Source organism: Plecotus auritus (assembly GCF_963455305.1).
Source record: "Plecotus auritus genome assembly, chromosome: 3".
Lineage (NCBI taxonomy): Eukaryota > Metazoa > Chordata > Mammalia > Chiroptera > Vespertilionidae > Plecotus > Plecotus auritus.
The window spans coordinates 86,517,876-86,539,098 of NC_137772.1; the positions used below are offsets into that span (position 1 = coordinate 86,517,876).

The 21,223-nt window shown below is 39.3% G+C and overlaps 1 protein-coding gene across 1 annotated transcript in view; it reads right to left on the reverse strand.

The window, feature by feature from the left end:
• ELF1 (E74 like ETS transcription factor 1) overlaps positions 1–20,873 on the reverse strand; it is a 57,012-nt gene extending 36,139 nt beyond the window's left edge. The window contains 2 exon segments of the mRNA XM_080658937.1: positions 19,936–20,259; positions 20,832–20,873. Coding sequence (XP_080515063.1) covers positions 19,936–20,007 — 72 coding nt within the window. The 5' untranslated portion in view covers positions 20,008–20,259; positions 20,832–20,873.
• Between the last annotated feature and the right edge of the window lie 350 nt (positions 20,874–21,223).

Sequence of the window (21,223 nt, forward strand, 5' to 3'; positions counted from 1 at the left end):
GCATACAAGGTATGACAACTCTTCTAATCTGGAAAAATTTCTATGCATTTCATCTAGAGCAGTTCTTCAGTTTTTCTTTCTTTCATGCTCTTGAGACTTTTTAAAAAATATGTTTTTATTGATTTCATAGAAGGAGAGGGAGAAAGAGATAGAAACATCAATGATGAAAGAGAATCATCGATCAGCTGCCTCTGGCATGTATTACTGGGGATAAAGCCCATAACCCTGGCATGTATTACTGACCTGGAATTGAACCATGACCTCCTGGTTCATAGGTCAACGTTCAACCACTGAGCCACACCAGCTGGGTGCTTTCAAGACTTTTGAAAAATACAGGTCATTTGTTTTGTAAAATGTCTCCCAATTTGGGTTTGTGAGATATTAACTCATTATTACATTGTTTGCATTTTTTGGCAAGAATGCCAAAGAAGTAATGTTGTGTCCTTTCTGATACATCATACCAGAGGGTTCAAACCAGCTATTTGTCCCATTACTAGTGACATTAACTTTGATCACTTAGGGTGATGTCTACCAGGTTTATCCACTATGAAGTTATTATTTTCTCCTTTGTAATTTAGTATCTTAGGGGAAGATAGCTCAAGAGTATGTATGTAACTATCCTGTTTCTTAAACATATCCCCATAAAGTATTATCTTCTTAAATGTAAGAAAAAGTTACTGCCCATAGATAATTTCAGGTACTTTGCTATTTTCCTTGAGTAAGTCTGCTATATTAAGAATGCTATTTATGGCTTCATTATAACTAAGCAGCCTCAATTTTTAAAAATGTATATGTTCGTAGCACTGTACACTGAGGTTAACTATTACTTCTATTGTAAAAAGTTAATAGCCTAAATTTATTATATGATTAGTGTAGGTGCGAAACAGATATTATTGGTGTTTCCTTGAATGCTATGCTCTGAAATTTGTAGGTAATAACCCTAAAACATATTAGGATCATTTTATTTCAAAATGTTTCTTCCTATTTCAGAAAAGAGGAAGTTAGCAGTAAACTGGCTCTCAAAATCTTAAGTTTTAAACAGAAAGTAGCTCAAAGATTACACTGTAACACACACACACACACACACACACACACACACACACAATGTATCACAAAAAGTGTCCAAAGCATAGTTGATTCTGGCCTTCCCTTTCTCTTTTTTGAGAGTCGAATACTGAACATGCAATACAACCTAGTACGAACAACATGAGATTGTTAACACACTTCTCTCCTTAAGAATTCAAGTTAAGCTCCTAATATTCTAACAAAGCTGAGCCTAGAATTGAGTTAATTTTTACATGACTTCAATTTATATTGAAAACCCCTATGTACTAGGTAAGAATAGGGCTTACCATTTCCATCTATTGGCAGATGAGAAATTAGGTTAAGAAATTTACCTAGAATCACTCACGAAGTCAGGAACACATAGATGCAATTCACAGGAGCAGTCCTCACCTAAATGAAACCAAAGTATTCCTCCTTATCCAAATCTAGTTGGCCCCTGAAATTTGGGTTAAGTGTTAAGAGTGTGGCTATCACATGGCATATCTCCAAAATTTTATCCGAATCTATGTAGTTTCAAATAATTACAGATATTTGCTACTACATTCTTCCTGGTCCTACTCCACTAATCTATAAGTGAACTGGAAAAATTGATTATCCTCCCGAATTAATAGGTCTCAGGAGCCCCTTGTCACATACCATTATACTAAAAGCCACTTCTCTTCCACTATTCGTGTCCCTCCCCAGAGGAAGCCACTGTTACCAGTTTTTGTTCCATCACAGAGACAGTATAATCAACCATATACTAATTTGCTTTAAACAATCATTTTTCTTTCAGTTTAAATATTTTAATAATTTAAAGCTATTTAAAGAAAAATGTCAAACACACAAAAGTAGAGAGAAAAAAATAGTTTTCTTTGAAACAAAAGTTTAATTAAAACTGAATCCAGCCCTAGCTGTTTGACTCAGTGGATAGAGCATTGGCCTGTGGACTCAAGGGTACTGGGTTCGATTCCAGTCAAGGGCACATGCCCGGGTTGCGGGCTCAGTCCCCAGTAGGGGGGCATGCAGGAGGCAGCTGATCAATGGTTCTCTCTCATCATTGATGTTTCTCTCTCTCTCTCCCTCTCTAAAATCAATAAAAATATATTTAAAAAACAACAACAAAAATGAGTCCAGCCCTAGCAGGTTTGGCTCAGTGTTTAGAGCATCAGCCCTAGGACTGAAGGGTCATGGGTATCAGGGGTGGGCAAACTTTTTGACTCGAGGGCCACAATGGGTTCTTAAACTGGACCGAGGGCCGGAACAAAAGCATGGATGGAGTGTTTGTGTGAACTAACATAAATTCAAAGTAAAGGAGCAGAGGGGAGAGCAAGAGAACCCTCCGCTCTTTCGGCTCCGCGGGCCGGATAGAACAGCCGAACAGGCCAGATCAGGCCCGCGGGCCATAGTTTGCCCACGGCTGGTTAGATTCTGGTCAAGGACACGTACCTGGGCTTCAGGCTCAATCCCCAGCCCTGGTTGGGGCGTGTGCAGGAGGCAACCAATCGATGTGTCTGTCTCTCCCCTTTCCTTACACTCTATCTAAATATCAATGGAAAGCCTGGCCAGTGTGGCTCAGTGGTTGAGCGGTGACCCATGCATGAATCAAGAGGTTACCAATTTGATTCTGAGTCAGGGTACAAGCCTGGGTTGTGGGCTCGATCCCCAGTAGGGGTTGTGCTGGAGGCAGCTGATCAACTAATGATTCTCTCTCATCATTTATGTTTCTATCTCTCTCTCCCTCTCCCTTCCTCTCTCTCTAAAAATCAATAGATATATTTATTTTATTTTTTTAATAGCAAAGATGATCTCTTTATTTTTATTTATTTTTTATATTTTTATTTTTTATTAAGGTATTATAATAGATATATTTTAAAAAATAAGTAAATAAACATTAAAATCAATGGAAAGAATATCCTTGGGTGAGGATTAACAACAACAACAAAAAGAATGAGTCCATAAGGCCCAGCTGGTATAGCTCAGTGGTCACAGTTCAATTCCCAATTGAGGCACATGCCTGGGTTGCAGGCTCAATTCCCAGTAGGGGCATGCAGGGGACAGCCCACTGATGCTTCTATCTCTCTCTTCCTCTCCCTTCCTCTCTAAAATCAATAAATATATATATATACATATATATATATATTTTTTAAAGAATGAAAAGGGTCACATGGTTTTATGATTTAGAAGGCAGCAATATGTGAACAACAAAGATTGTGAATCAGGAGACCCAGGGCCTTCTCTAATCCTACTGTCATGACCTTATTTCCTCACTGTACATGAAAGAAGAGCATTTAACTGATCTTGGAAAGGTACTTTCCAGGTTTTCTTTCGTTAAGATGTAAAGGTACAGATCCTAAGTATACGTTTAAGTTTCTAACATTACAATAGAAGAGATTATTTTGTCTTTGGACAAAATGAAGAGGTAGAAGGAATAGTATGTACCCTGGACACATACCTGCCTTTGCTATTGCTACTAGCTAACATTTATTAGCACTTAATATATGCCAGGGATTCTGCTTGTTGCTTTACATGGATAACCATCTTGTTTAACCATCACAAATTCCTATGAGGGAGATACATTGAATTATCTATTTTATACATGGGAAATAATGTATCACAAGTCATATAGTTAGTAAGTGGTAGAATTTTAACTTAAACTAACTCCAGGGTCCATTTTCTTTACCTGTACATTATTATAGTCAGCCTTAAACACAGTGAATTTTTAAATATATATATATATATATATATGTGTGTGTGTGTGTGTGTGTGTGTATATATATATACATATATATATATATATATGTGTGTATATATATATATATATATATATATATATATATATATTATTTTTATTTCAGAGAGAAAGGGAGAGGGAGAGAGAGATAGAAACATCACTTATGAGAGAGAATCACTGATCAGCCACCTCCTGCATGCCCCAAATTAGAGGATCGAGCCTGCAACCCGGGCATGTGCCCTAACCTGGTGAAGGAAATAGACATACAAGTCCAGAAAGCACAGAGTCCCAAACAAGTTGATCCCAAAGAGGCCCAGACCAACACGCATCATAATCAAAATGCCAAGTTTAAAGACAAAGAGAGAAACTTAACAGCAGCAAGAGAAAAGCAGTTAGTTACCTACAAGGGAGGGCCCATAAGACTGTCAGCTGATTTCTCAACATAAACCTTGCAGGCCAGAAGGAATTGTCAAGAAATAGTCAAAGTGATGAAAAGAAGTACCTACAACCAAGAACACTCTACCCAGCAAAGCTATCATTTAGAATCTAAGGACAGATAAAGAACTTCCCAGATAAGAAAAAGCTAGAGGAGTTCATCACAACCAAACCAGTATTATATAAAATGTTAAAGGGTCTTCTTTAGGAAAAAAAAAATATAAACAGTAAAATGGCCCTGGCTGGTGTTACTAAGTGGTTAGAGCATTGGCCCTCACAGAGAAGAGTCATGGGTTCAATTCCCAGGCAAGGGCATGTACCTGGTTGCAGGTTCAATCTCCCCCTCCAGCCAGGGCATATACGGGAGACAACCCATCGATGTGTCTCTCTCACATCGATGTTTCTCTCTCTGTCCATCTCCACCCCTCCTCCGCCCCTCCTTTCCAATTTCTTGGAAAAATCAAGGAAAAAATATCTTCAAACGAAGATTAAAAAAAAAACAAGCAATATATGTATAAATCAATGATTGGATCTGAAAAATAAATTAAATGAACAAGTAAAACAAAAACAGACTCAGATACAGAGAACATTTTGATGGCTGACAGATGGGGGTGGGGGTTGGAGGGGTGAATGAAAAAGGTGAAGGGATTAGAAGTACAAATTGGTTGTTACAGAATAATCATAGGGACGTAAAGTACAGTATAGGGAATATAGTCAATAATATTCTAACAATGTATGGTGTCAGATGGGTACTAGATTTATTGGGATGATCACTTAGCAAGTTATATAATGTCTAATCACCGGCTGTACACCTGAAACGAATATAATATTGCATGTCAATTGTAATTAAAAAATAAAAATTAGCCCAACCAGTATGGCTCAATGGTTGAGCACCAACCTATGAACCAAGAGGTCAAAGTTCAATTCCCGGTCAGGGCACATGCCCAGTTGTGGGCTCAGTCCCCAGTGAGGGGCATGCAGGAGGCAGCTGATCAATGATTCTCTCTCATCATTGATGTTTTCTATCTCTCTCTCCCTCTCCCTTCCTCTCTGAAATCAATTAAAAAACCATATTTAAAAACAATAAGAGTAAATTTTATAGTATGTGAATTATAAGTCAATAAAGATATTACTTTTAAAAAGAAAATGGGAAGAATACTCTATCACAGGGTGATTTGTGAGAATCAAGGTACATGTGGAGAAGACTCTGTAAACTATCAAGGGACCTACAAAATATTAGGCAGTGTTATTTCAAGACTAAAGCAGGTAGTGTTTTCTTGGCACAGAGGTTAACATCTAAAGCAACATCAGGCCATAAAATGTATGTGCTTCTATCAATCACCTCATTTCTAAATGGTTCTCTGTCTTCAATATGCTTCGTTTTTATAGATTATGTACCTTCTATAAATGTCATGATGTAGATAAATATGATGTTACAGCCAGTGGCTTTTTATGTATAAGGGGAAAATGATTCAAATATCTGGTAATTAACATAGTCAAAGTACTTCCTTAATCTGATTAACAGAAAATCCTATATAATAAAAGGCTAATATGCAAATGACCGAATGGTGGAACAACCGGCCGCTATGATGTGCACTGACCACCAGGGGGCAGACACTCAACACAGGAGCTGCCCCCTGGTGGTCAGTGCACTCCCACAGGGGGAGCGCTGCTCAGCCAGAAGCTGGGCTCACAGCTGGTGAGTGAAGCAGCATGGCGGGAGAGCGGCAGCACATGTCCAACTGATGGCTTAGGCCCGCTCCCCATGGGATATCCCACGAGGGCCCCTGGATTGTGAGAGGGTGCAGGCCAAGCTGAGGGACCCCTCCCACACCAAGTGCATGAATTTCCTGCACTGGACCTCTAGTTCATTATAATGCTGTGTTACGTGTCCTTCCTGTCTTATCTCTGAGATTTCTTTAATATAATACTACACAATAAAATAAAATTAAAATAAAATAGCATTGGCAGTGGTGACAATGGTGGTGATGATGATGATGATGATGAAAGTACCTACTATGTTAAGTAGTTCATATAGTTTATCCCCACCACAATATGCTGTTTTGTTGGCACTGGTCAACCAGCTAGGAAGAGGCAAAGCTTCTGCACTCAGACAATCTTACTCCAGAATCCACAAGCATAACTACTACAATAGACTAGAAGTAATTATCTGACCCTACAGATAATTACAGTCAGTTTCATCTTAGTTAAAAGCTTGTGTTTAAAATATACATATGTTTGAACACCATATTAGAGCTATAGCTGAAAAAGTTTATTCTATCTCTGTTGGTTCCAGTGGGGATAAGTGTTTCTGAAGAAGCCTAGCTTCTCTCTTGCACAGCACCATGAAAAACAGAAAGGCCTTAGTGATATGGTCTTTTCTCCAAACTTTCTCAAGATAATGTTTAAACTATAAATTCCTGAGGAGTTGATTTAGCTGAATCTAATCCCAATTTAGGTCTTTAATGACAGCTAGCCTTCTTTAGTCTTTGCCCAGATTTTTCTTTTTTCGGTTAGGCTACATTACAACTTGGCCATGAATTTCAAAAAGTAAAATAGTCACCGAAAACAATCTTAGTTTTGTTATTAGAGCGCCTACTTTAAAAATTCAATATATTTTTGGTTACGCGTACGCGCGCGTGTGTGTGTGGTGTGTGTGTGTGTGTGTGTGTGTGTGTCTGGATAAGTATGAACAGAATCAGTTACGAGTTAAAAAAAAAGGTAGATTTTGGGAGGTATAAAAAGTTTTAATAGGTTTACATGTTTACTTACAAACTAACATCACAGCAGTCACTACCAGATTGATAAATGTTTTTAAACATGCAGATTCTATACACAAATAGTTAAGTAAGTTTACAATTAAAGAGGCAATTCCTACTTCTAAAAGATGAACTTTGACAAGAATCTTATATGAAATCATTGAATATGTATGAATCATTGAATAAAATATTCAGCAGAACATTCCTGAATATAGGTAGTTTAGTTACAACAAAGTCTTTTCCAGAATGGAAAAGTCATACTAGCTAATTGATCATAGGCAATGACAGAAATGTCATTTAAAAAAGAAAATCTAACAACTGCATGTCAAACTATGTCAAAACAAAAACATGTTATGATGTTAAAGGAGAATACTCCCTCACAGAATGAATCTGCAAAAATTTTTAAATCCTGAGTGACAAGTTTATTGGCTTAGTGTAGAACCAAGGCAGTCATTTTCAAATATCGGAAAAAAGAATTAGAAAAGAAAAGCCAAATTATTTTGTCTAACTAATTTTATAATGAAGTTATAAAATTTGCCTTCCTTATCTCACATATCCAAAACAATCGAGTAATATCAAGTACATAACAGTACACAAAACACTTCTTACATTTTTTAATTTAACTCATCATTACTACAGTAACTGGCACATTTATTTTTAAAAATTTTTTTAATATATATGTATTTTTATTGATTTCAGAGGAAGGGTGAAGGAGAGAAAGATGGAAACATCAATGATGAGAATCACTGATCAGATGCCTCCTGCACACTCCCTACTGGGGATCAAGCCCCACAACCTGGGCATGTGCCCTGAATGGGTCTCGAACATTGACTCATTGATTCATAGGTGGACATTCAACCACTGAGCAACAGTGGCCAGGCAGCTCCCACATTTATTGACTACTTCCTTTGTACTAGGCTCTTGCTAATGCTTTACAAAAATATGTAAAGCTCATGAACTTGGGAGATAATTCTTTTATTTTTGGTGGAGGAGATCGAAGTTCAATGAAATTTAAAATCTTGTCTGAATTCACAAAGCTAGTAAGTGGTGCCTCGTTCCCAACTTGACATTCCTCATGCCACATCACACAGACTCTTAAATCAACAAGAAATATCAACTTTCAGAATTCAATAATATGTCAAAGAACAAATAAATAACTTGAAAAAAAAATCCCAGGTTAATCTTGAGTACCAAATTATTTTTGAGTTGGGGCAGGGAAGTGGGGGAGGTGTTACCAGTTACTTGAGCTTCCTGGTAGCTGCTTTCTTAAACATAAATGGAATTTTTCCCAAATGTTCTTGTTTAGTTTTATTGCCCATATCAGGAGAAAAAGTGTAATGGGAAAAGTGCACAAGTCACACAAAACCATAAAATATAATAAATCTTGAAATTGTCACCTAAATATCACCTTTAGGAAAGGAAAATTCTCTTCCCTAACTCCAATCCCCACAAAGTGCAGGCAACTTCCCTGGGCCTGTCTCATACCTTCAGTGCTCAGTGTCACATTAGGTGGGAACAGAGGAAACATATTAAGCTTACAAATGTATTACCAGTCACTACATTATAATCCTTCTTTCCAAAAAAAAAAACAAAAACAGAATTGCCCTAATATTAAAAATCATGGCTACTGGGTTAAAAAAAAAATCCTGCCTATATGTTAACTTATTTAATATAAGACATAATACATTTATGAACATTATTGAGGACATCACTTGTTAAATTCACTCTAACAAAACATTAGCAATTAGTTTTCTTTTTACTTCACTAAATCAAAGGACATTATTTCTCAACATTCTCTGAATAGTGTTGAAGGTGACCCTCGCTTAAAAAAATGTCAATAACACAGTGATATTGTTTATATAATGATTTATACTTTAGGTGTTATGTGTTAAGTGAAATGGAAAGGAGGCAAAATTTTTAAGATCACATAATTAAACTGAGAAGCATCAAAGACATACTAATTTCCTATTTTCCCAGCAAAGCTACTCCAGGTGATTGAGAGAGAACAGAGTTTGAATTGACCAACACAGTCCTCATTAAAAGAATAGCATTTGAGGGAAGATATACAGAATGAATAAATACAAATATTGATGCCCTTCTCTGAGCCTCACTTTCCTCTTCTATAAAGTGAGATTTAGAGTACCTACTTCATCAGACTGTTGTAAGAATTAAAAAGGAAAATCCCTGTAAAGCACATGGCACAATGTACAGGACTAAATCCTCAGTAAACACTAGTTACTAAAATTCATCACTGAATGTTTCTGGAGCCTGTCTAGTCCATGTCCCACCTCTATACAATGATCTCATTCATATTCTTTTTAAGACATTGTCCCAGGGCCTCTGTGTGATGGCGAGGGGATATTAAAGGAAGATGCTGCAAAGAAAATAATAAAAAGTTCCAACTATTCCCCTCACCAGCTAGCTCCTCCTTCATAATAATCATCAGCTTCCTTGCTGCCAATAGTCAACAGGGAGATAAGCCAGGCCAACTAGGCCATAGGTAGGATTGTCCTTTCACATAACCTGACGAGGGCCACAGGCCTTATGCAAAGTCAGACTTTTCCCAAAGATAAATCAGGCTGGTATTGGGGGCTCTATGGCATAACTCACATGATGAAGGTTTTTCCAGATATACAGAAAAGAAACAAGTGACCTCTGTATGTTAGTTTTATAGGTGGCCAAACTTTTAAAGGATTTGATAAACCTGATTTGCTAAGATGAAAAAAGAGGGCAACAGGCACAAGTAGAGTAGCCTTGCTGGTCCATAGAACCTGGAAGTATATATAAATAACAGAGAATCCACTGTGTCCATGTATAGGTTAGTAGCATCATTTCAACTACTTGTTCTCCACACCTGGTGCTGAACAAGTTACACATAGAACATTATCAACTCATTCCTTCTACTCTAATTTTGAGATACACATAATCCCTGACCTAACAGAATTTTACCATTCCAGCTGAAAAATGGCAGGTTGATGTGATCTATATTCTTATATATATTTTCTCAGTCTACAGAATGCAACCTCATTCTCAAGATGCAACCATGAGAAAAACTCCCTCTGCAATTTGAAGGAGTTTCCCAATAAATAAAAAAACTCTACATGGAGGTTAGTTTCTCTCTGATTTGTTGTTGTTGTTAATCCTCACCTGAGGATATTTTCCAATTGATCTTTAGAGAGAGGAAGAGAGAGGAAAAGACAGAAACATCGGATGTGAGAGAAACACATCGATTAGTTGCCTTCTGCATGCACCCTGACCAGGGCCCTGGCTAGGGGAGGAGCCTGCAATCAAGGTACGTGCCCTTGACCACAATAGAACGCAGGACCCTTTGATCCACAGGCCCACATTCTATCCACTGAGCCAAACCGGGTAGGGCTCTCTGGTTTAAATACACACACACACACACACACACACACACACAAACCCAATTTCAATCCACAACAGAGTAGATAGAAAATAAATGCATCCATGTAACTACCAACCAGATTTGATAAATGTAATCACTGTCATTTAATGGTTTTTACTTATTTATAATTTCAGTAACAATTTTTAAAAATTATTTTGAGGTGGATTTCACTAAACATGTACTCCATGAATATTTATTTATGGTCTTGGAACTATAGTGATATGGTCACATGACCATGCAATAAGTGAAAATGTGGAGAAATATCTCCCAGAAAAATATATACTGTAGTCAAGAGACTTGTGGAACAGAACATCACTTCTCATCATTCAAAGGTCTTCTGATACGATAGGGGCCATAACTGAGCACATATATATCCCACGTCATTTTACCAAGAGGAAGAAGAAAAATCTTTAAGAGGACTCAACTAAAAAATGTATTATAAATTACTAGAGGCCTGGTGCACGAAATTTGTGCACTGGGGGGAGGGGGGGTGTCCCTCAGCCCAGCCTGCACCCTCTCACAATCCAGGATCCTAACTGCTTCTGCCTGCCAGCCTGTCACCCCCTAACCACTCCCCTGCCAACCTGATCGACACCTAACTGCTTCCCTGCCAGACCGATTGCCACAAGTGCCCTCCCCTGCCGGCCCAATTGCCCCCAACTGCCCTCCCCTGCCGGACTGGTTGCCCCCAACTGCCTTCCCCTGCCGGCCTGGTCGCCCCTAACTGCCCTCCCCTGCCAGCCTGATCGCCCTAACTGCTGCCCTCCCCTGCAGGCCTGATCACCCCCAACTGCCCTCCCCTGCCAGCCATCTTGTGCGAGGGCGTGATGGTCAATTTGCATATTACCTCTTTATTACATAGGATGTTAAATGTTTTGAGAAATATTAAGGGGGAGAAGACACTCCCTTTCTTCAAGTAGTTGAGCACTTATCTAGGGAAATTAGTTATATATCCTATCTAATAAAGAGGGATTATTTTTTTGTTTTTTTAAAAATATATTTTATTGATTTTTTTACAGAGAGGAAGGGAGAGGGATAGAGAGCTAGAAACATCAACCAGCTGCCTCTTGCACACCTCCTACTGGGGATGTGCCCGCAAGCAAGGTACATGCCCTTGACCGGAATCAAACCTGGGATCCTTGAGTCCGCAGGCTGACGATCTATGCACTGAGCCAAACTGGTCAGGGCGAAGAGAAAATATGTTAATTGACCCTCATGCCGTCACAAAGATGGCGGTGCCCATAGCCAATAAGGAGGGAATATGCTAATCGACTGCCCTGGCCTCAAAGATGGAAGCACCCATAGCCAATGAGGAGGGAATATGCTAATTGACTGCCCCGCCCTCAAATATGGTGGCACCCACAGCCAATAAGGAGGGAATATGCTAATTGACTGCCCCGCCCTCAAAGATGGTGGTGCCCACAGCCACAAGATGGCGGTACCCAGTACCCTCAGCCCACCAGGGCAACAGGCATGTGGCAAGGTCCGGCCCGCCTCGCGCGCCTGCCTCTGGAGTCCCCAAGTCCTCTCAGCCCCCCAGCCACCCAGGGCCGGCCCGAGGCACATGCAAGCCTCGGATGTGGCGGCTGCCCGGCCGCCCAAGGCTCAAGTAACCAAGGCCGGCCGAGGCTTGCACTGCTGGCAGTGGCAGCAGCAGAGGTGTGATGGGGCATCGCCTTCCCCTGATTGCCGGGTCGCCTCCCGCCCCTGAGGGCTCCTGGACTGAGTGGGGGCAGGCCAGGCTGAGGGACGCCCCCTCCAGTGCATGAATTTTCATGCACTGGGCCTCTTGTAACTATATATATAAATAAATTTAACATGAAAAATGTGTAACATTGATAATAAGTAATACATAAACAAAAGGATAAGGTTAATTCCTAAAAGGATGATTTTAGAATAAAGTCCTGGGACAAATAGGTTTTGTCCTAAGATCTTGAAAGATGGATTATAACTTAAAAAGGTAACAGGTATGAATGTGGAAGATCAAACAATAGGGAAACAGTAAAGTATTTGGGAAAATTATACTGTAGGCTGGCAAAGTTAATGCAGTACAAAGAAGAAAAGAGCAGCCCTGGCAGGTTGCTCAGTTGGTTGGAGTGGCATCCTGTACACCAAAAGATTGTGGTCAGGGCACATACCTAGGTTTCAGGTTCGAAACCCAGTTGGGGTACATATGAGAGGCAACCAATGTTTCTCTCTCACAATGATGTTTCTCTCTCTCTCTCTCTCTCTCTCTCTCTCTCTCTCTCTCTTTTTCTCTCCCCCTCCCCCCTCCCTCCCTTCCTGTCTTTCTAAAATCCATAAACATATCCTCAGGTGAGGATTTAAAAAAAAAGAGTGACAGTCACACTATGAAAAGCTTCTAAGCACAAGTTAAGGGTCTAGATTGATTATATAGTCAAGAGAAATCCATCTAAAGTTTTGGTACATTCTACTGTTCTACAACACTTCTTCATTTGCTATATAAACTGAATGTTCCTTCAGGTTCAAATTTAACTTCCCTAAGTTGCATAGCAGTCAAAGGCTCCATTCTTTGTATCCACAGCACTCGGGGCTTACCTGTGTCACAATGAGTTCTAATTCCCAAACAGTGCATGGGAATTACTGTGAAGCTCATTAAAAAAAAACAAAAAAAAACAACAACAACAAGGCACTGTTTACCTTTTAGCCCCTCTGCAGTCTGAGCAAGCCAATTTACATCTTAAGAAGGAATGTCATAAGATCACCTTCTTATATTGTGATGAAATTCTATAAAAATATTTGTTTTTACTTTCCCAAGCATGTCATCAAGCTTCTAACAAGTGAGCTAAGTCTGCTAAGCATAAATAACTGATTTGCTAAGATATACATTTAGAACCAAAAAACATGATATATCAAAATTATAAATGATATATCAAATGATATATCAAAATTATAAAAAGCATTAAACAATCAACTGACTTTCATTAAATTAAATTCTGGAATATGTGAGCATAAAGTTTCCTTGTCTCCTCAGCCTTCAGCTTTTTTTTTTTTTTTTTTTTTTTTTTGATTTCAGAGAGGAAAGGAGAGGGAGAGATAGAAACATCAATGATGAGAGAGAATCACCGATCGGCTGCCTCCTGCACGTCCCCTACTGGGGATCGAGCCCGCAACCCAGGCACGCGCCCCTGACCGGAATCGAACCTGGGACCCTTCAGTCCGGAGGCCAAAGCTCTATCCACTGAGCAAAACCAGCCAGGGCAGCCTTCAGCTTTCTTATTCTCATACATTCACCAGGCAAACCTTCAATAAGGTCAAACTGAGGTGCCTTCAAGTAAAAGTTTACTACAATTCAATTCTGACGGTGTTGCTTTCCACAGAAGTACCTCCCTCATTCTCAGTTACATATATTCCCAGTTGAGAATAGATAGCAAAAACAGATTTTTAAATGTTGTCAGTACCAACAATGTTGACATTTCCTTTTCAAACACCCACCCGCAATCCCTGCCCAAAGGAGTTTTTCCAAGCAATTTTGAAAAGAATATAAATGATTTAAAAGAAAATGATCAAGGTGGTGGCAACCAGATATTAATGATGTCAGTTTCTTTAGAAAACTACAGTTATAACCACAGACCATTCCTGGAAACAGGAAATATATTCTAATCTGGAGCCTTCAAACAGTGATTTTATAAAGAACCAATCAATAAAGCTAATATAGAACTATAGAAAAAGAATAAATTATTTTAAAAGACAGAAATAATTTTAAACTTTGAATCATTAAAATCCCAACAGTGTTTTTATGTAACTTCAAAAGCTAATTCTAAAATTTATTCAAAACTCTACCCCCTAATTTTTTTGGTGGGTGATTTCTTATCAGATGTCAAATCTATAAAGTGATACTTATGAAAGCGATGAAATAGTGGCACAATAAAAAAGTTAAATGAAGTAGAATACACCAGCAAGTTCAAAACTGAAGTCTCTACATATGGTAATCCTATATAATAAAAGCCTAATATGCAAATTGTCCCCTCGACTGGGAGTTCAACTGGGGGGGTGTGGCCAGCCAGCAGCTCCTCTCCCTGGCTGGCCCCACCCCAGACTGCCCCCCACCCCAATCGGGAGCAGGGCTGGCCAGCCAACCACCCATATCCTTTCCCCGTGGCTGGCCCAGCCCCAAATGGCCCCGATCGGGGCTGGCTGGCCAGACTCCACCCATGCACGAATTCATGCACTAGGCCTCTAGTTTAGTATATAACAAAGGTGGCAGCCTAAGTGTGAAAATCACAAAACATTCAATAAATGGTGAAGGGCCAATATCTTCATTTGTGAGAGAGTCCTCAGATCCCTATATCTTTTCTGTATATATAAAAGCCTAATATACAAAGTGTCCCCTGGCGAGTTCTACCAGGAGACCGTGAGTTTGATCGCTCACTATGACGTGTGCTAACCACCAGGGGGCGGCATGGAATAAAGGAAGGCCCCAGCCGGCAGCTGGGGAAGGGAAGCCCCAGCTGGCAGCTGGCAGCCAGGGAAGGAAGGCCCCAGTCAGCCCTGATCGCCAGCCAGGCCTAGGGACCCTACCCATGCATGAATTTCATGCACCGGGCCTCTAGTATTCTACAGAAGTAGATTTCATCTGAACTGAGAAATAAAACACATAAGATATACTAGAAGAAAATATTGAGACTATCTAATAATTTTAAGGGTGAGGAAAGCTTAATAGACATCAAAAATGGTAAATTTTATACCATAAATATTTAAAATTTCTATAGGGAAAAAGATATGTTAAAAGGTGGTAGGGACAAAATATCAGTCTCATGTCACAAACAGAGTTAATCATTGCCTGTATAATAAATTAGTTAGAAGACAATGATACTGATATAATAGCCATAATATATAAAAAATTTACCAGACAAAAGGGTATTAGCAAGTAATTTGAAAGAAATTTAAATGAAAAGTACTTATAATTAACAATTCAACAACCTCACTGCTAGTAGTCAAGGAAATGCAAATTAAAATAGTAAACTGTAATTATCACCAAAAAAGACTGACCAAAAAGAAAATTTCTGATAGTGATGGTTTAGGAAATATACTACTGGTGGCAGTAGAAATTGATACAGCCTTTTGAAAGAATGATTTGATAATATGTTCATGCTTATAGTAAACATAGTAAATCTACTTTTAGAAATCCTATAGAAATAATCATACAAGTGTTACAATAACTTTATACTATTACTAGAGGCCCAGTGCATGAAATTGGTGCACAGGGCGATCCCTAGGCCTGGCCGGCAATCGAAGCACAAGTGTCTGGCATGGAAGGGCAGGTCCCAGCTGACCTCTGGGCCCTGGGAAGCTCCTGGGCCCCCAGGCCCCCACGCACCCCCCTCCACCCGCGTCACAGCACCACAGCACCCGAGTCCCCACGTGGAGATGTGGTGAGCATGGCCGGAAGCTGCGGGATGGGGCACAGCGTGGGCCACTGGGCTGCCCAGCAGTGCCGCACAGAATCCAGGTGGGCAGTGCACTCTCTCCCGGCCAGCCTCACAGACCGGCTCCTTCACAAACCCACAGGGAGCCCGACTGGCCTCTGCGGTCCCAATGGCTGCAGCCTGGCTCACCTGGAAGAGGCCATGTGGGTGTGGGGCGGGCTCCTCATGGGTGCCCAGCACCTAAGCACAGGGGCTTCCTTGGCACACAAGCTCTGGTGTACCAGGGGAGGGTAGAAGGGGGAGTGAGAGCAAGCTTGGCAGACACCCCACATTCCCACCACACCTCCATCCCCATCACCCCTGCCCTCAGATAGCCAGCAAGAGGTCACAGCCCCCACCTGGGCACCGCGAGAAGTTGGTCACTGCCACCCACCCCCAGTTCCCCATCCCAGCCTGGGGCCTGGCCCCAATAGGGCAATCAGGGCCTGCCGACCACTGGTCACCATCTTTGGGGCAATCGGTTGGAGATGACTCCTCCACCCAGCTCCCTCAGTGCCTGGGAGCCAGGCAGCAGCCCCGCCCCTCCCGTATCCCCCACCGCTGGTGGCCATCTGCGGGGCAATCAGGCTCCTGCTTGCACCCACCTTGGCCTGGCACCACCCGTTCACCTGCTCCAACATCCCGCCGCGGTCCCACTCTCATCAGGGCCCATCGGGGCCGGCAGCACCTCCACTGCCGCCCACAGCCAGTGCCGCATTGTCCACACCCTCCATGTTCCGCGCTGCCCCCTGGTGGTCAGCGCATGGAACTCCCGGTCGAGGGGACAAGTTGCATATTAGGCTTTTATTATATAGGAAGATATAATTATACACACATACATAAAGTTGCAATAAAAAGTGATAGTACTGGGTAAATATTAGCTACGTGCCAATCATGGTTCTAAGAGTTTTACATATATCAATTCGCTTCATGCTCATAACAACCCTATAATATTAGGTCTGTTATCATCATCTTCATTTTGTAGATAAGGAAACCAAGGACCAGAGAGGTTAAGGAACTTACTTAAGGTCACAGAGGTGACACAAGGATTCAGACGTAGGTGTTCTGACTGCAAAATATGAGATTTGAACAGCAGCCAAACCAGGGTGTTTATTTTAATATTAAAGGCCTGCTGCACGAAATTCGGGCACGGGAGGGGGTCCCCTCAGCCCAGCCTGCACCCTCTCCAATCTGGGACCCCTCGGGGGATGTCCGACGGCCAGATGTCCCCGGGATCAGGCCTAAACCGGCTGTCGGACATCACTCTCACAATCCAGGACTGCTGGCTCCTAACTGCTCACCTGCCTGCCTGATCGCCCCTAACTGCCCCCTCTGCCAGCCTGGTCGCCCCCAACTACTCCCCCTGCTGACCTGGTTGCCCCATGCAGCCTGCTGTTCAGTCGTTTGGTCGCCCCTCACTAACCCCCCTGCTGGCCTGGTCGCCCTACGCAGCCTGCTGTTCTCAGTCGTTACTGTTACTGTGAAGATGTCCCGGACAATTTGCATATTCCTCTATCATTAGTATAGATTGTTTACAGTAGCAAAATACAGTACTGTTAATAGCCAATTGTACATGATCAGAGACTGGTAAAAAAATGATCCATCTGTCATGTGAAAAATAAATGATATATTAAGTACAAACAAACAAGTCACAAAAATGGCTTCACATGCTTTCATTTGTATCTTAAAAACAACTTCTGGGTGTAGGTTTGTATATACACATAGTATTCTTTCGTTTAGGCCTTTGTCTAGAAAAATTAAACATCAAATAGTCAATACTAATATCTTTGAATCAAATTAAGGAATGAGGAGGAAGTAAGACTTACACTATTTTACATATTTTCATATTAGGTGACTTTGTTTTATAATTGGCATTGTATTATTTATTTAATTAAAAACAAATTTAACAAGTGAACAAACAATCTAGTAGAAGCACCAGTTAGATAAGATGCTAATAAGACTGACTCTGCTGGATCTACCCCCATGTGAATCAGTTAAGTTTACTGTGCCATAGATTGAAGAATTCTAAATCTGGCCAATTGTTCCAAACATTGTACACTAATTATAATACAGTAAGATTGGCATATATCATTGTAAGAGTGTTCAATATCCTTAGTGAGAGTCAAACTGCTAGGGTTCAAATGCAGTTCCACTATTTACTAGCTGTATGGCTTTAGGCAAGACTCTGAACCTCTCTCCCTGTCTCGATTCCTCATTATAATAAACAGATAATAACATTTGCCGTATATGGTTAAAATATTTGTCAAGTCCTTGTAATAATACCTGCACAAAACTAATATATATTCCTTTTGTTAGGTAAAAATAAATAACTTTAGACATGTGCATTCAGATGTTAAGCTAAAAGCACCATCTCTCGACCCAAAGACATTAGTAACCTCTCCAAGATAAACGAAAGTGCACCATACATAATAAGAGGAAATAGTATTTTACAAAACTATTTTAAGGCTATGTAGCTACATGTATGAATACTGTACCATAATATAAAATATATTTCTCATAGTCAAAAGTGTGTCAAAGCTACTGCACTGGAGCACACCAGTGAGTGGCTAAAGCTTTATCATCTGCAACCACATCCCGAGAACAAACCTCACCACATCAAGCCTGGGATCTTTCATCTAAAAGGGCTGCACAGTAAACACTATTTTCAAACCTTAACATACACAAAAATGTCCTACTTTAAAGCAGCAAATTCAAAACACTTTCTCTTCCTAAAATATCTTTTCTATTATCTCTAGGTTAAATCCAGATAACTATTAATGTTTTAAAATATATTTTTGATTTCAGAGAGAAAGGGAAAGGGAGAGATAGAAACATCAATGATGAGAGAGAATCATTGATTGGCTGTCTCCTGCATGCCCCCTACTGGGGATTGAGCCCACAACCTGGGCATGTGCCCTTGACCAGAAAGAACCTGGGACACTTTAGTGTGCAGGTCGACGCGCTATCCACTGAGCCAAACTGGCTAGGGCAACTATTAATATATTTTTAATTGGGACCAATCAATCCTCTCCCTCAAACTTTTTTCCTCCCTACCCAAAGCTCATTTTGATTTTAAGGCACCTTAATCCAAATTCCGATCTTTTGTAGGTTTACTTATAATTTTTAAAATTCTGTCATTTCAATACACAATACAATCAGCTAAGAAAGTATAATACCCTGCCAAAAGTAAGAATTTATTTTATTACCTGTAGTAACTCTGCTTCTAGAATAAAAACATGATATATTATAATTGATCTATTAAAGTTAGGTACTTAAAATTAGGTTTATTTCAGTATATAAATCAACTTTATTAGGCATATTTTAAACCTACCAGTTCTCAAAATATTTTCCCCAGTACACTGAGTCTCTCTTACACCATTTCTCCCACATCATGGCCATCTAACCTGTTTAAAATGAAGTAAATTATAAAGTCCCAAGAACCCCTAGCTTACCCCCACCCAAAAAAGGAAGGCTAGAATTAACTTAGATCCTTTTCTTAATATCTCCTGGATCCTTCTTACATTCTAGAAACAGTAATTTGTACATCTTGTATAAATTCAATAAGAACCAATTTAGAAATTCTTCAGTTCAATCCCTTCACTCAAAAGATGATGAAATCTAGATCTAGAGAAGTAAAGTAACTTCCTCAGAGACAAATGCTTTGGACTGAAATGACATATGATTATAGGACTGCTAACATCTTTTCATCAGCTTGAACAAGTAGCCGAGGGTTATAAATATTAATTAACCATATACATTAAAATTACATAACTGCAAGCAACTATTACAATACATCATGTACTATTAAATATTTTACACGTTTTGTTAATATGTCTTCTAGAACTTTTCAAATAATTATTTAAGGTATTTAAATCTCATTTTACAAAACAAACAAGCTTAACTCCAAAAGTAATACTTCCTTGTTACCACATAACAGTTAAGGTTAAGATTCTTTAACGAATTAACTAGTACTTAAAATATAAGATCACAATTACTTCCATATTTTTAATATCTAGATTTCTACATTAATAACGTTTCTCATATTCTCATTTAAAGTAATTTCTGATACAAATGAAGAAATCACAACAATAAATTTATTAAAATCCAAATTTTTTCTGGGTCTCATACCTGTTGTTCATCCTCCATGACGTTACTAGCAAACTCAAATACTAGGTCGTTCTGTTGGACAACAGCAGCCATAATAAAGCATTCCCCTTAGATGCACATGAGAAAAATTCCAAACAGGTTCAAGTATCAGGCAGCAGAATCCAGTGACAATTTGGGTAAAAAAAACCCAACTAAGTCTGTGAAGTTACTGTATACACAGGTTTTCTTTAGGAAAGGAGCTTCAACTTTTCTTGGTTTCTTTAGGAAAAGTGTTTCAAATTTTCTGATATGCTATTCAAATTGAGGCAATTTTTCTGAAATTTTTCTTCTCCAGAACTTCTTGGCCTGAAAAACCAAAGTTTAAAGTTAGTTACAAAATCATACCCACTTAGAATATAACAATTGATACCAAGGGCAGTGTCTGCAAAGTATTTTTGTTAATAGTTTTAAACAAAATCAACATGACTAATGAACACACTTTTTTTTAAGTTAGGTAAATAATTTCTTTGAAGATTTCATTCCTGCTAAGATAAAATCACCTCTCATTACTGAAAATAAAGCCATTCTCTCCACCCCCCAGTTAAACTACTGTTAAAGTACCAAATATTTATATATCCACCTAGCAACAGCTAGGTTTATAATAAAGGGCATATAAACAATTTTCTTCTTTCCACTAATCCAGCAAACCACATACATTGGATATGCTACTCCATGAGTAATTTTATAATGTATTATTTTTGCCTTAATAGAAACATTCAGACAGTATCTCTATTAGATCTAATATATAAGGATTTAAAAATCTGTCTAATACATTTAAAGTTTAGTATGTACTATTTTAAGAGCTTTAAGAAAATAAGCAGAAATTAAAGCCCGCTCTCTGTTCTTTAAAAAGGTTTCTGATAAGTAGAATGCTTTACCATGCTTAAGCCTGTCTTCAGTGGCTTCTTTTTTAATGCACTGAAATGTATCCTTATCTCTAGCACAGGCTTGCAAGCAACAGGAAGGAAACAGCACTTGACCACGTCATGGCAAATTAGAACATGCAAAGAACTGCACTTTACAATAGTAGAAAAACAGAAGCACAACTTAAGAGTGAAAACAATTTCACAGTGGAGAGAGAAATGCTTAAAAAGTACTGTCCAAAGATGTTTGCCTGTTTTTAAAAAAATTTTCACTACTAACAAAAGGAAAATTTTAATTTAAAAGTTTATTTTAATTTTATTAAATATTGTATCATATGCTTATAGCCATAAATGAAAATGAAAAGACAAAGATATAAAAATATATCACATTAAATAACATCTAATTC